General features: G+C 49.1%; 4 protein-coding genes across 4 annotated transcripts; 1 reads left to right on the forward strand and 3 right to left on the reverse strand.

The window, feature by feature from the left end:
* Window positions 1–317: 317 nt before the first annotated feature.
* Window positions 318–2,374, reverse strand: FPOAC1_009038 (uncharacterized protein; the record flags this gene model as incomplete). The annotated part of the gene is made up of 4 exons (XM_044853469.1): window positions 318–1,874; window positions 1,942–2,135; window positions 2,189–2,272; window positions 2,329–2,374. 4 exons carry the CDS (start codon window positions 2,372–2,374, stop codon window positions 318–320), a joined length of 1,881 nt encoding a protein of 626 aa, XP_044706139.1.
* A 636-nt stretch (window positions 2,375–3,010) lies between these two features.
* FPOAC1_009039 (uncharacterized protein) lies at window positions 3,011–4,761 on the reverse strand (the record flags this gene model as incomplete). Its single annotated transcript, XM_044853470.1, has 4 exons — window positions 3,011–3,701; window positions 3,751–3,983; window positions 4,034–4,639; window positions 4,696–4,761. 4 exons carry the CDS (start codon window positions 4,759–4,761, stop codon window positions 3,011–3,013), a joined length of 1,596 nt encoding a protein of 531 aa, XP_044706140.1.
* A 1,840-nt stretch (window positions 4,762–6,601) lies between these two features.
* FPOAC1_009040 (uncharacterized protein) lies at window positions 6,602–9,948 on the reverse strand (the record flags this gene model as incomplete). The annotated part of the gene is made up of 8 exons (XM_044853471.1): window positions 6,602–8,592; window positions 8,648–8,693; window positions 8,752–8,836; window positions 8,891–8,932; window positions 9,030–9,156; window positions 9,224–9,556; window positions 9,612–9,779; window positions 9,858–9,948. 8 exons carry the CDS (start codon window positions 9,946–9,948, stop codon window positions 6,602–6,604), a joined length of 2,883 nt encoding a protein of 960 aa, XP_044706141.1.
* Window positions 9,949–10,566: 618 nt separating this feature from the next.
* On the forward strand, window positions 10,567–11,810 carry FPOAC1_009041 (uncharacterized protein; the record flags this gene model as incomplete). The annotated part of the gene is made up of 2 exons (XM_044853472.1): window positions 10,567–10,656; window positions 10,713–11,810. 2 exons carry the CDS (start codon window positions 10,567–10,569, stop codon window positions 11,808–11,810), a joined length of 1,188 nt encoding a protein of 395 aa, XP_044706142.1.
* Between the last annotated feature and the right edge of the window lie 1,577 nt (window positions 11,811–13,387).

Below are 13,387 nucleotides of genomic sequence, written 5' to 3' on the forward strand. Positions count from 1 at the left end.
GCTTAGGACGCAAAGACAGAAGGAGATGCCCTGGTAGTTAGTGCCGCAAATCAATCACATCCATAACAGACATATACATCACCAAAAGCAAAAAGCAAGTGCCCTAAAATTGGCTTTGGTTGGATGTTTTTGTTGAAATACGGTTTGATCTAATCCTATACAACAACCCTTCCTGTTCATACACAACGCCAATAGATGCTCAGAGCCCCAAACTTCTTGAATAATCCAACGCCGTTCCTCGCTCCGACTCTTCTCATCTCTCTCATCATATATAACACGCTCAGTGAGGTGACTCCTCATTCTCTTGCTGTAGTAATCTAGAAGTCCCACAACGTACATTCTCTCGACGGCGGTAACTCGGGCATCAGGCCGTCCTGGAACGTACCTGTCTGCGCGAAAGCCATCCATTGAGCTTTAGACTTGTCATCATACTTCTCCGAAGGCAACTCTGTGTCCGCTGAGTACCCTGGCGGTCCATCGGGAAACCAGACCCGCCGCCATGATCCATCAAATTCCTGAATTCCGGGCTTACCATCCTTGTACACGACAGATTTGCCCTTGAACATGGCGAGTCGCCCATCCATACCCTTGGAGCTATAACTATCGACTGGCGGGTGTTGTCGGGTGCTGTTGGTTGGATATGGGTTCCCTGAGGGAGCCCCTGAGGGAGCGCCTGCTGGCAGCGGTTGCGACGCGAATGGATTCGAGGACGGTGTCGTAGGGTTTGAGGGCTGGCCGAACGGGTTTGCTGCTGGCTGGGAAGGCTTGCCGAATGGATTGTTAGCTTGCGGTTGGTTGTTCTGTGATGAAAAACCATTGGCCTGGGGTTGCGAGGGTTGGCCAAAGGGATTGTTCGCGTTTTGATTCGGCGTAGCATTAGAGGCACCGAACGGATTAGATGCTGCTGGTGTGGCAGCATTTAATGGCTGGCCAAAGGGCGACGTTCCTTGCGCAGGTTGAGAAGGCTTCCCGAACGGACTCGCTCCAGCATTATTCTGGTTATTGTTGTTCGCTCCAAAGGGGTTGGCATTCTGATTGTTCGCTGTAGCAGGACTAGGGGCACCAAAAGGATTTGCTGCAGGGGCATTGTTGTTGGCAGCGTTTCCAAAGGGACTAGAATTATTGTTTGTTCCACTTGGAGCTCCAAAGGGGTTTGGCTTTGCACCAAGCTGGCTGGCTTGTCCAAAAGCACTGCCTCCCGCATTAAGCTGTGACGGTTGGCCAAACGCACTGCCTTGTGCGTTCGGCTGCGATGGTTGACCGAAAACGCTGCCTTGTGCATTTGGTTGTGACGGTTGACCGAAAACACTACCTTGCGCATTGGGCTGAGAAGGCTGTCCGAACGCTGGTGTACCAAACGCGCTAGGCTTCGCACCTAGTGCTGAGGGTTGACCGAAAGCTGATGGTTGAGCGGGTTGTCCGAACGCTGATCCAGACTGTCCCAATTGTGAGGGCTGTCCAAACGCCGATGGCTGCGCAGGCTGACCAAAAGCAGAGCTTCCCTGAGCTGGCTGTGACGGTTGACCAAATGCTGGAGCGCCAAAAGCGCTTGGTTTCGCACCCAGAGCAGAGGGTTGTCCGAAAGCACTTGCGCCGGTCGATGCGCCGCCGCCAAAAGGAGATGCGTTGTTGTTATTGTTGTTCGCTCCGAATGGATTTGACTGCGCTCCCGTGTCGGCAATGATAGATTTCGGTCGTTTTCCGACAAGAAATTCCCCAAAAGGAGCTCCCTGTGTTCCCTCTCTGCAAATATCGTGTCGATTTGGGTGGTTGTTCTCGGCGCTGACCATAAACTCGACAGCTCCTTTGACATCGCGAAGGGCGGTTTGTATTTGTTGCTGCGCGTTCGCGTACAGCTCTTGCGCGTCGTTCAACTACAGTCGCATCGCATATTAGCTTTGGGGTATTCCATATAAAGAGAGCGATTAACTAGGTGCTCACAGCTTGCTGCTCGTTTCCTGAAGCTTTGCCCATCATAAAGTGCAGCCGCAGCTCCTCAAAACTCTGTTCGCGTGGGAACCCGCCAAAAAGCTGTCCAGGAGCGTCTCTCCCTGGCGCATAGGCTGAAAGGATCCATTGCGGTACCTCTGTCGTCAAATCTTTTTCGATTGTATCGGCATTGATATTATATTTTTCTGTCAGGCTGTCAATTCTTTTCGTTCTTGTCAAGTTTGCACGTCCTTCGTACCAGCTGCGCTCTGGTTGTTGCCTCCTCCTAGAGCTCCAAAGCGGTTTTGATCGTTTGGGTTGATGTGCTCGTTACGACACCTATCTATAGATCAATTAGCATGGTCAATACGGAGATGAAGACCCATGAGGAAGCCATACTGCCAAACTTGCAGTTTCCCTGCTGAAAGAATTTACAGGCCGTCATCTTGATGGATGATTGAATGCGTTGTCGTGGTTATTTTGGGGTAGAAACTTTGACACTATCAGCCAAAGTCGCCGTATGAGAAGCTACCTCATGACGTTGAGGATGATTGAGCACCAATGGCGGGGATTTGTTCGTTGTATTTAGAAGAGTTCTTGTCAAGGAGTGAACAGAAGTAGAATGTGGTTGAAGAGAGTGTAAAACTAACAAAGCCTAGACAGTTGATGGACTTTACAGCCTTTCCCAGCCTCGCTGGGGCCGTTGGGTTTTTGTGAACGCGGTAACTAAACTCTAGGTGGCTAGGTACCTAAACATTACAGTGGGGCTCCATGTACGCTAAAGTGCCTGTACCTGAACCTCAGCCTATTGTTCAGCTAATCAATTCCCATTAAAATCTACTAAGACAATACAACGAGTAACCCAAAGCACGCAGCGTTTATTGTTATCTTCATCAAGCAACAATGGAATTTGTTTTCAAAATTGTTTAATTCATTCTTATCTTATCTCTTATATAACTGGTCATTCCGTGATACTATTTGTTTGTCCCTTGTGTAGAGTCGTTAAACAACAGCTTTCCTATGCTCAGAAGTACAAGTCGTACAGCACATTTCATGTTCTCCTTCCTTTTTCTCCCCTCAATTATGATGAGATGTGATCAACTTTTCGAAACTCAATCATTGGTCCGTTCTTAGCACTGGTAAATATATCAACCAGTTGCATCTCACCAGGTCGATGTCGACCCCATTCATTTTTGGGGTTGCCCTCAGCAGGATCAACGATACCAATAGCCTTGCGCATATCATAGATATACATTGTACGAGCGAGAGTGTTGGTCATCTCAACATAGGCAAGACCCTTGCCGATACAGCCACGAGGTCCAACGCTGAAGGGACAGTATGCGCTAGCAGCCAGCGCAACCTCCTCCTCAGTTGTGTTTTGACCAGTGAGGGGGTTGAGGGCACCCACGAGCCATCGCTCAGGCACGTACTCGTATGGAGAGGGGTAGTAGGACTCGTTGTGGTGGATGGTATAGTGAGAAACGCCGACGACAGTGCCCTCGGGAATGGCACGGCCCTCGATGGTCATTCCTCCAGGGAGAACCTCACGGGGTAGGATACCACCAACCGATGGGGACAGTCGCATAGCTTCATCAATGCAGGCGCGGAGGTAGGTGCAAGATGCAAGAGTAGCGCCCTGGCAAATTTCCTCGGCGTCGTTGAACTTGCTTCGGATTTCTTCGGTGACTTTCTTGAGAGCGCGAGGGCAACGGACGAGGTAGAATAGGGTGGCAGCCATGGCAGTGGAAGTAGTGTCGGAACCGGCGATGATGCTATCCAGAGATTAGTCGTGCCTTTTGATCGCTGGCGCATATTACTTACAGAAGGTTAGACTCAGACCAAAGCTCAGGAGTGCTGAAACCCTGACCAGTTTCGGGATCGCGAGCCTTGAGGAGGTAGTAGAAGAAGTCGCGACGGTCATTCTCTTCACCAAGCTTGGTGCGCTCAGTAAGTTGACCCTTGCTGTAACCCATGTAACGAGCACGGCCAGCAGCGAGTCCGGGGAAGAGGATCTTGTCCAGGTTCAGCTTGTTGACAATGGGCATAGTTCCACACTAAGGCCAATCAGCTTCAGATCTCATATGTTTCTATATGATGGACTTACAAGAAGGTGGCGCGTAGTGGCGGCTTCGACGAGCTCCAGGGCGAAACGGTTGGTTGGACTCTCCAGCATGTGAAAGGCCTTACCGAAGCACAAATCACCAAGAATATCCATAGCAAGGTAGTTGCACCAGTCGCTCATCTTGCGGGGCTTAGTCCAGCCCTTGGTGTCCTCGCCGGAGCCCTCCATCATACCAATCTGCTCGCAGAAAGTGCGAACATTGCCGAGGATGTACCGCTGCATCTCCTTCATGGCACTCTCGGAGAAAGCCTGAGACATTACACGGCGCTTGCGGGCGTGGACCTCCTTGTCGCGAGTGTTGTGGGTGTTGGCAGTGGGATGAACAAAGGCATTGTAGAACTCGGCCTTGCGGACGTTTGATCGGAAGCCGTAGATCTCCTTGAGAGCCTTGTTGGAGTTGAAGCAGATCGAGTTGGGGCCGAATCGGACGACAGGGCCGTATTTTTGGTGCATGCGCCAGAACTCGACCTGTCTGTCGCCTTTCCAGGCGTGGTAGAGCTGGTAGCCGTCTGTGATCTTTGCGATGAAAGGACCCGGGTACCTGGCTAGAGGGTGGAAGAAGACTCGATAGACGACAATACTGAAGCCCTGAAGAAACGTGTTAGTCTCCAGGTTTGGTACAAAGTGTGAGAGATTTCACTTACATAGAGTAGACCTCCTCCTACCAACAACCCCAGGTATACCCACAGATGTGTTAGATCGACTGTCATGTTGCCTGTCTTATTCATACACAAGCAGAGTCTTGGGAATGAAAAGATAGAAGGGTATGTTAGACAATAGACCAGACAGAGGCGGAAGGTCCGGGGAGTTAAATAGTATTGGATATAGCCCTTATCAACAAGACAAAGCAAGCTTGTAAGCTGCAAGCAGCCCCATGACCACCCTCTCTCTTATTTCTCGTCTAGCTCCTCATGCCCCATCCTGTCTCATTCTTTCGTAGACTCCATGACCTGGCCAACGCTCTTAATCGGTTGGCGGCGGCACACAAAGCTTGTCAGTATTCACAAGCTCGTTTGAAGTGGAAGGTGGAGGGGGTGTAAACATCCAAAGTCTTGTCTGCGGCTAAGTTCGGATTGCAAATAGCGGGACGGCATTGGATAGATCGCGGAGAAATTGAGAAGCGCCCGCGAGATTGCGGGGGAAGTTAGTAGAAGCGCCAGATTGTTGTGTGGGGTTTCTGGAATTGGGGGAATTTTATTATGATTTATCTAAATGCTATCTAGATAGGTACCTAGTCAAGCTTAACTAACTATTATAGAAAGTAACTGGATAATTCCAATGGTCAAGTTATCTAATGTCTGAGTTATCTTTGTTGTTGCAATGATAGAGGTTCCCTTTCCCTAGGTATACATAAATCAAAGCCATCTCCAAAATAACCCCAGCACCACGTTAGCTTAGGTACGAAAACAATACTGGAAATGAAAACATTGTCGTTAGTCCAGCCTCGATGATACATTACATAGGTACACAGAGGTCACCTGCTCAATATCTGACTTTACTAATTGAAGTGTGGTGAGACGTCAATCGATCCTCCATACCATACCAAGCCAGGTCAACGTCTGCATGCCGTCATTTCTCTCATGAACAATATAGAAATCGTCAACCATTGTCCCCGTCTTTGTTCTCCAACTCAGTACTACTATGATCCGAACCTGTGCCGATCTTTGACATGGCTTGACCAGCGGTACTTTTCCCGCACTACGGAACCAGAAACGGCTTGTTTTCTCTTGGCAATCAAATACGAAGCCAGCAAGGGCACGACAAACTTGTCCTCCCTGCTCGGCTACATCAAAGCCCGATGATGACCGCGGCGTTGTGGGTACTCGGAGTCCGTGAGTGGGGACGGCAATATCAACACTCGGAGTGGGGACGGAAAACTACTGCATATAGACCAAGTCCAAGTTTAACGACAGGTTCTTTCGCGACAACATTGGCAAAAATGGATACGATGTGGTAATTATTTCTTTCTAGTTTGTTGGTCAGCCGCTGACCATCTTCTAGCGAGGGTCAAACCTGGCTGGAATTCATGTGATGCTAATTGCAACACTGTTATCGACTGTAACCGTTTTGTGTCTCGATGGTTCCCCACACACTCGTTTTTAGGTATGGCTGAGAAACAAACACAAGAACAATATTGAACCCAAAAGCCACACACAAACGCCATACATGAATCATCCATGCAATTGAGACAAATCTACAATGCCACATATTATACAACAGATAACGACATGCAGGCTGCGAGTTCATGCGCACTCAGACGATTCGATTAGTCCTCAGTCGCATATTTCCTACCCTGTAATCAATATCTATTAGCTTATTATTCGACAACAACATTGTACCACAGAACCAACAACGCAATCAACGTAACAGGGATATATATTGCACGCACTAAAATTAAGCTCATAGACTTTGCCACCGTACATTATTCATTACCCAAAATACCCCAGCCCATTAACTCCCCCACAGAACAAAGTCTCCCATTGATACACAGCATTGACGACAAACCAGTGTCGTACTGCTGACGTCCTCGAACCACAATGCGCAGACTTCTTAATTATAATACCTTGGCTCATTAAAGACATGGTATCGGTGCTGTCGTACACCGTCACCCCGGAACATGGCAGGGAACCTCCACCCTTCAGGCACGTCCTTTTCCTGAACACGACGGTTGCGCTCCTTGTCCGACTGGGCTTCCAGCTTTGCAATCTCCTCCTTAGACTCAGGGATCTTGAACTTGGCAACTTGAAGCTCAGTATCTGTGATCGAGCTGCGACTGACACGGGCATATCCTACACGCTTGAGACGCTTGAACAGGATATACTCGCACCATCGGTCCCAGTCTGAGGGGTCTACGTCTTTCATTCCCGACGTTTCGCTTACGTAGGTGTTGTAGTTGCCCTCCTTTGGCTTTGTTACCAGGTAACTAAGTAAGAATGCTGGGCGAGGGGTTGAGCCCATCAGCTCGGCGAGATATAGAGACTGTAGACGTCGATCTTCGGGATCTTCTTCTTGCCCAGAGTGGAAGACAAACACATCCACAAGCTGGCCATAGACATCCAGTGTGGCATGGATAGCAGGGGCCAGCTCACCAACAGGACTGGGTAGAAGGTGATGTGTCGAGTTCAAGATGGGGAATTTGGATAGCAGAGCAGCGCCCCAGGTGTGCTTGTTTGGGCCAGGACCATAGTCGACGTACATACCAAGATCCTCAGCAAGGAATTGTGTAGCATCACGGTTACCCATGATGATACGTTGATTGTCAGACTCCAGAAGACCAATCACATCAATCTCCAATTCTTTGATAAGATCTCGCATGCGATACTCTGACGCCCACATATCATTGTCGAATGAGAAGTGGATCGTCCAGATACCAGCAGTGAGGATACGATCCTCGCCGTGATAAGGCTGGTGGTTGTTGGCGGGAAAACGCTGGAAAGCCGAAACAAGGAACAGAATGTTTATTATGATGGTTGAGACTCCGAATAGCTTCCTTTGCTGAGTTGGCAGAGATCGCTTTGGAGTTTGTCGTTGCGGGCTGGAAACATTGATGCCGTATACACCAGCTCCAATACAGGTCATCATGGTATACATCACCCAGTCAGTATGCTCGCGGACGAGCTGGCCTCCCGGAACAAAAGCATAGGCCACAACCCATACGTGGAAGAGAACCAAAAAGTTGTAGATAAGGAATCCACTACCAAAAGTTGTTGCAGGATTCGTCTTGGCTGCATGGACGAGAATCGGAACTGAGTATGCCATCAAATAAGTAGCAAGCGTAAGGGCACCATAGTAACCAGACCAATGACTGAAAAAGGTCAAAAACATAGCACCAGCAGTGCCAACGATATAGGCACCCCAACTGCTCGCAAGCCTGGGTTGCCATACCCCACTGAATAGACCCAGAGACATGGCAAGAACAGTGAGCCAGCCATGAGTAGAGAAGTAAGGTCCACGAATAGGATATCCTTCCCAGCCCCAGAGGATCATTGTACTGGTGTCGGAGAGCAGTGAGTGAAGGCCAAAGAACAATCCCGCTAGGCCAAGCGAAGCAAAGAAGCTTGAACTGGTCTTGGCAGGGCTGGTAACGAGACCAGCAGTGAGAGGTGTTCTCCGTGTGAAGCGAAGAGCAGCGAAAATACCGAGCACAAGGCCAGTGTTGTTCCAACCACCATTCGCAGCATGCATAATAGGCCAAATAGGGTTATTGGTCCACCATGCGAACTTGGCAGTAGACGAGAGGATGAGACCAATCATCCAGCCGAGAATCTTGGACTCGAGACGGCCCTCGTGGACAGATTCTGCGAAAAGAGTTCCAGCCCAACCCAAACATGACATGAAGACACCGAAACCAACGGTGAAAAGACGCAGGCGAGGTTCTTCCACTAGGTACGCTGTAATGCCTGCCAAAGAAAGAAGGTGCACAACACGCAGGTTATTCACCACCAGAGATCGTGCTGAGCGGCTGGCAAGAATAAAGGGCGAAACAGTGGTCATAACCGAGACTTCGTATCCAGAAATACCCATGTACCAGAGTGGGAAGTCTATCGATGTGTTAGAACCAGGCACATGATCTTTTCCAGTTGTCAGCTAACTCACACCATACTACAAGCCCCAGGCTGGTCAAGATAGTCCAGAAAACGTACTGCGACGAATTGGTGATTAGTCCCTTCCAATCGTGCGCAAATTAAGTGTCGACTTACTCCATGGTAGATTTCAGCGGCAATATCGAGTGCCTCGGACCAACTGAAACGAACAGCAAAGACGCCGCCAGTTGCCTTTTCCTTCCTATTGGATCATGTTAATAACTGCCTGATTTTCTTTAGTGTACCTAGTACTTACTCCTTCTCCAAAACAGCAGATGGCACTGACGAGAAATTCTCACTGCAAAAGACTTAGACAATGGCCTTAAAAAAACGTGTCTATTGGGTAAAAGGCTGTTCTGGGAGCCAAAGACTATCTGGGAAGCCAATGAACGTACCCCTTGCTCGCACCCTTGACGTCCCTAACTTCGATATCAAAGGTACTGAAATCGAGGGCAGTTACGGCGTCGAAGGCTACGTCGAAGATAATCAATGACCACTCGAAGAAGGCGTAGGTGGTGTAAGCTGATTGACGGGATTCGTTAGTCGGCTATATGAGCACGGGCGTTTAATCGGTTAAGCGATATCTTACCTCCAGCGACACGATGGACCTTGTGCTGAATAAAAAAGTAAATCAATGGCACAAGGGTTCCGAAGAAAGCCGAAGCCAGGTACTTTCGGTATTTAATGGCCTGGGGGTTGGCGGGGCTCAGTGCGATGCAGCCAGTCGTCCACGGAAGCGTCGCAACAATATATGAAATCATTAGGATATCGTGCCAATCGTGGTCATCTGTAGAGGTTATGTATGTCCATCCGCCGCAGGTTAGTGTTCGCACGAGTCCCATGATAGCGACGAAGGTAGGCAGCTTCTGACCAGGCTTGCGCGTGAGAAGATACCATAAGCCGACAAGAGCGAATCGAGGACCTATTCCTTGTAAGTAAGAGGAGGTTGCTATACAGTTGAATCAATTGTCGTGTACCGGATGTGATGGCGATAAAGATCATGAAGAATGATCGCTCTGGGTATCGATCGCCGATTGTTGCGGACACCGAGGGAAACCATTCTTGCGGATAACCGTAGAACTCGTTCTGAACGATCTTGTGATAGTGAAGGTAGAGGCCGATAACCAATGCGCTGAAGAAGGCAGCTGGAACAACAAGCATTAACTACTCGACCAAATTATCACGCATTTCTGCAACGGCAGACAAGCAGGTAAGCAACATACTGTACGCGACGGTTGTGTGCGCCCAACTGACCAAGCTTCCATTGAAGCTTAGGACGACGCCGGTGTCTTTGTCCTTGTATTTGGACGCCATTTTGCAGGAGGAAAGAACAAAACAATCACTCTAGAGTCCCATCCGGACAATCCGCAAAGCAAAGAGTTGAAGATTCAGAACGAGTGACGATAATAAACAGAGACAAAAGTGGTGAGATGCCCTCTTGGCAAACAGAAACGGCCCTCGGACCTTTAACATTACCTCCGTCGCGACGTAATACTTGGATTATAATTCAAAGTGGAGCCACTAAAGGGCAGAAAGACCAGGGTTCATGGAGGTTGTTTTCGGAAATCGGATTTTGACAATGGCCCGCGCGCCTTCCCGAAGCGAATGAGAGGCAGGACAGGGTAGGGATGAGGGGCATAAACAACGGCGCGCGCTTTCGACAGGACCCAGGAAGGGGGGGAAAATTACAGAGCTTGAGATCAGCATTTTTGGTGAACATCGGTTTTAGCGGCCTCATTGTCGACCCTGCGCCCGCGACCCAACCACAGCACAAAGACCCAGGCGAGGCTGAACAAGACCCCACTAAAAAAGTTGCCAACTTGTCAGCCTTGTTCGCAAAAAAACTTCCACATCTGTTGAGCTTAGACGACATCATCCAACCAATATACCTTTCTAGACCATACTCACTCCTTTTGGTCAACAAATTACAGCATGGCTGGCGTCGCCGAAAAGGCGAGATTTTATCTCGAACGCGCTGTGCCGCAATTGAGAGAATGGGAGGATAAGGAGATTTTCTCAAAGGTATGTCTTTGCTAGTTTTGCGAAAACTTCATCAATTAATCTTGCTGCCCTTCCAGGATGAGATCCGCACCATTGTCCAGAAGCGAAACGATTACGAACACAGAGTACTGTCTCCTGGAAACAAGCCCTCGGAGTGGTCTTCCTACGCACAATGGGAGCAGTCTCTCGAGTCCCTCCGTACGAAACGTTGCAAGCGTCTCAAGATTCGACATTTGAACTCGGCCCATGCTGGCCAGGGCCGCACACTTGCGATCTACGAACGAGGCGTCAACCGACATCCAGGAAGCAGTGCGCTTTGGCGAGAATACCTTTCATACATCTCAAGCGTCAAGGCATCCAAGCGCTGGCGCAAGACTATGACCAATGCTTTGCGCATGATGCCCACCGACCCCGAGCTATGGGCTATGGCAGGTCGCAGATCAGCCAAGAATGGCGACATGGCTGCTGCGCGCGGATTCTTCATGAGAGGCTGCCGATTCTGCACCACCAACGAGCAGCTATGGATCGAATATGCGAGAAGTGAGATGGAGTGGCTCGAGAAGGTCGACAAGCGAAGGGCAGAGGCTAAGCCTGGCCAGGATGTGCTCCGACCTGATCGCGAGGAGGAGGGAGATGAAATGCGACTCATCGACAGTGATGATGAAGAGGATGACGACGATCTTCCTGAACCATCCAACACGCAAGCCAAGGTCATCGACAAGCAGTCGGCCCAACAGCTGAAATCCAACCCCGCCATGGATGGTGCTCTTCCAATGGCCATCTTCGATATTTCAAAGAAGCAGACTTTCTTCAACGCCAACACTGCCGAGAAATTCTTCAACCTCTTCTCAACCTTCACAAAGGTCCCGGCTCAGCCCAGGATATTGCAGCATGTTCTTGTCGTCCTCGATCAGGAGTACTCCAACAGCCCAGCTACTTGCAACGTTTATATTCGACAGCCAATCATGGGTGTCAACCCTCAGACAGCAGAATTCCCCAAGAACCTCAGAGAGGTACTGGTTCGCTTGAACAAGTGCTTGGAGACCACAACAGACCGTATGGAATTGAAGAAGAAGACTGTGGCATGGATAGATGGATACTTGGCATTGGATGCTCTGGATGAGAGTATTCGGGCAGTCCTGGAGCATACCAAGAAGAAGATGGAAGCGATGTAGAAGGGGTTAAAAGGAAAATAATCATGGAGCGAAATTCGAACTTTTATGTTGTTTCTTTTGCAATCTGAAGTCGAACGTGAAACACACAACTCGTCGGGCTACTAATGGTCGTTTTTGTTATGGTTGGAATGGAAGCCCATTGTGTTACCTAGACGCAAATGACTGACAAGAGTCTGTAATGCTCAAATATATTTCTTCTGACGCGACCACGAGCAAAATTTGTATCTTTACGGCATGAGAAATGTTAAAATCTGCCGATTTCTTTTCGCATAGCCAATGATTTCGAGACAACGTACAGTGAGTGATTCTTAAGCTTCTAGGCGCTCCAGGCTTCTTGGAAGCGACTGGGGATCGCTACGTGGTGGTTGCAAGCCCCGGCCCGGTGTTAGGGTGACCGACCCAGCCTTTTGGTATTATCCCGTCGCGGAGTTACCCAACTTGTGGGGTTAAACAACATCAGCGTGATTCAGAACGAGAACGCAAATGAAAAAGTACTCATTTGGAGCCGAAGGGCTCTGTAAATCTGTTGACACACTAATAAGAAAAGCGTTGCAGACTGAGTCGTGCCTATTGTGATGAAGCAATTGTCAGGAATCCATGCAGAGGGCGCCATGCCACGCGATCGCTGACCCTGCAAGCGACTGGAACACTCAGTAACTACCTATGGTATCATGCGTCATGTAGCTTAGCGATGGATGGAGAAGCCAGAATAACATCTGGGCCTTCCTATGCTGGGTCCTGCACTGACCACGATAAACTTTACTCAAGGTGTAGTTTTGCTTAGCCAGAGTCTGGTTGGTTGCTTGGCATGTGAAAAACACATATGTAGATATGCCACCTTAGTTTCGATGTCATTAGGGTTCTATTCACTCGATTTGTGATGGACCATATTGGTTTCTTGAGGGAGACATTGAGCGAGGCTGTGGGTAAGTACATGTGTTTATAGTGACATCAAGGCGCTACTTAAGTTCTCAGTTCTGATTTCAGATGAGGTAGAATTGGTGTCAATAACACGGAAAACCAGGTGGTTTGTATGAACAGAAAAGTGATGCCACTTCCATTGAGATGGACAGGAGAAGACAGTTCAAAAGCGAGGGACCGAGACAGATCTGCAACCTTCATATGGTTGATCGGGTCACCACCCATCTCGGGCTTTGCTGACCGGCCAGTAATACTGACACGAGCAATCAACAACACATCCTGGGGATAGAAATATAAGCAACTTGAGGGATTGACACATCCATTTTGGCTGTCTCTGCCTCTGCCCATAATCGTAGGCTCGTAGCACAGTAAATCATTTGCCACCGACCCCGTTCTTAATTGATGTGGGGTGTGAGTTTACGACAGGGGAATTAAAGCACGGTAAGTTCATACATGGAGGGGAGAGGCGCGGTCAACAGATGGCCAACAGAAGAGGATGGGACTAAATAGATAGAAAGAGAAGAGATTCGAAGGGGGGAAGAGGGGAAGAAACGCCCTTCGATTAATGCCGAGTCTGTGTGGTCTGTCAGTCTGCTGTGCCAGTGAGTGATTCCCAACCTGTGTGATATCTTGACATCCATTCATTCCTTGAGGGG

Source organism: Fusarium poae, chromosome 3 (assembly GCF_019609905.1).
Source record: "Fusarium poae strain DAOMC 252244 chromosome 3, whole genome shotgun sequence".
Classification (NCBI taxonomy): domain Eukaryota; kingdom Fungi; phylum Ascomycota; class Sordariomycetes; order Hypocreales; family Nectriaceae; genus Fusarium; species Fusarium poae.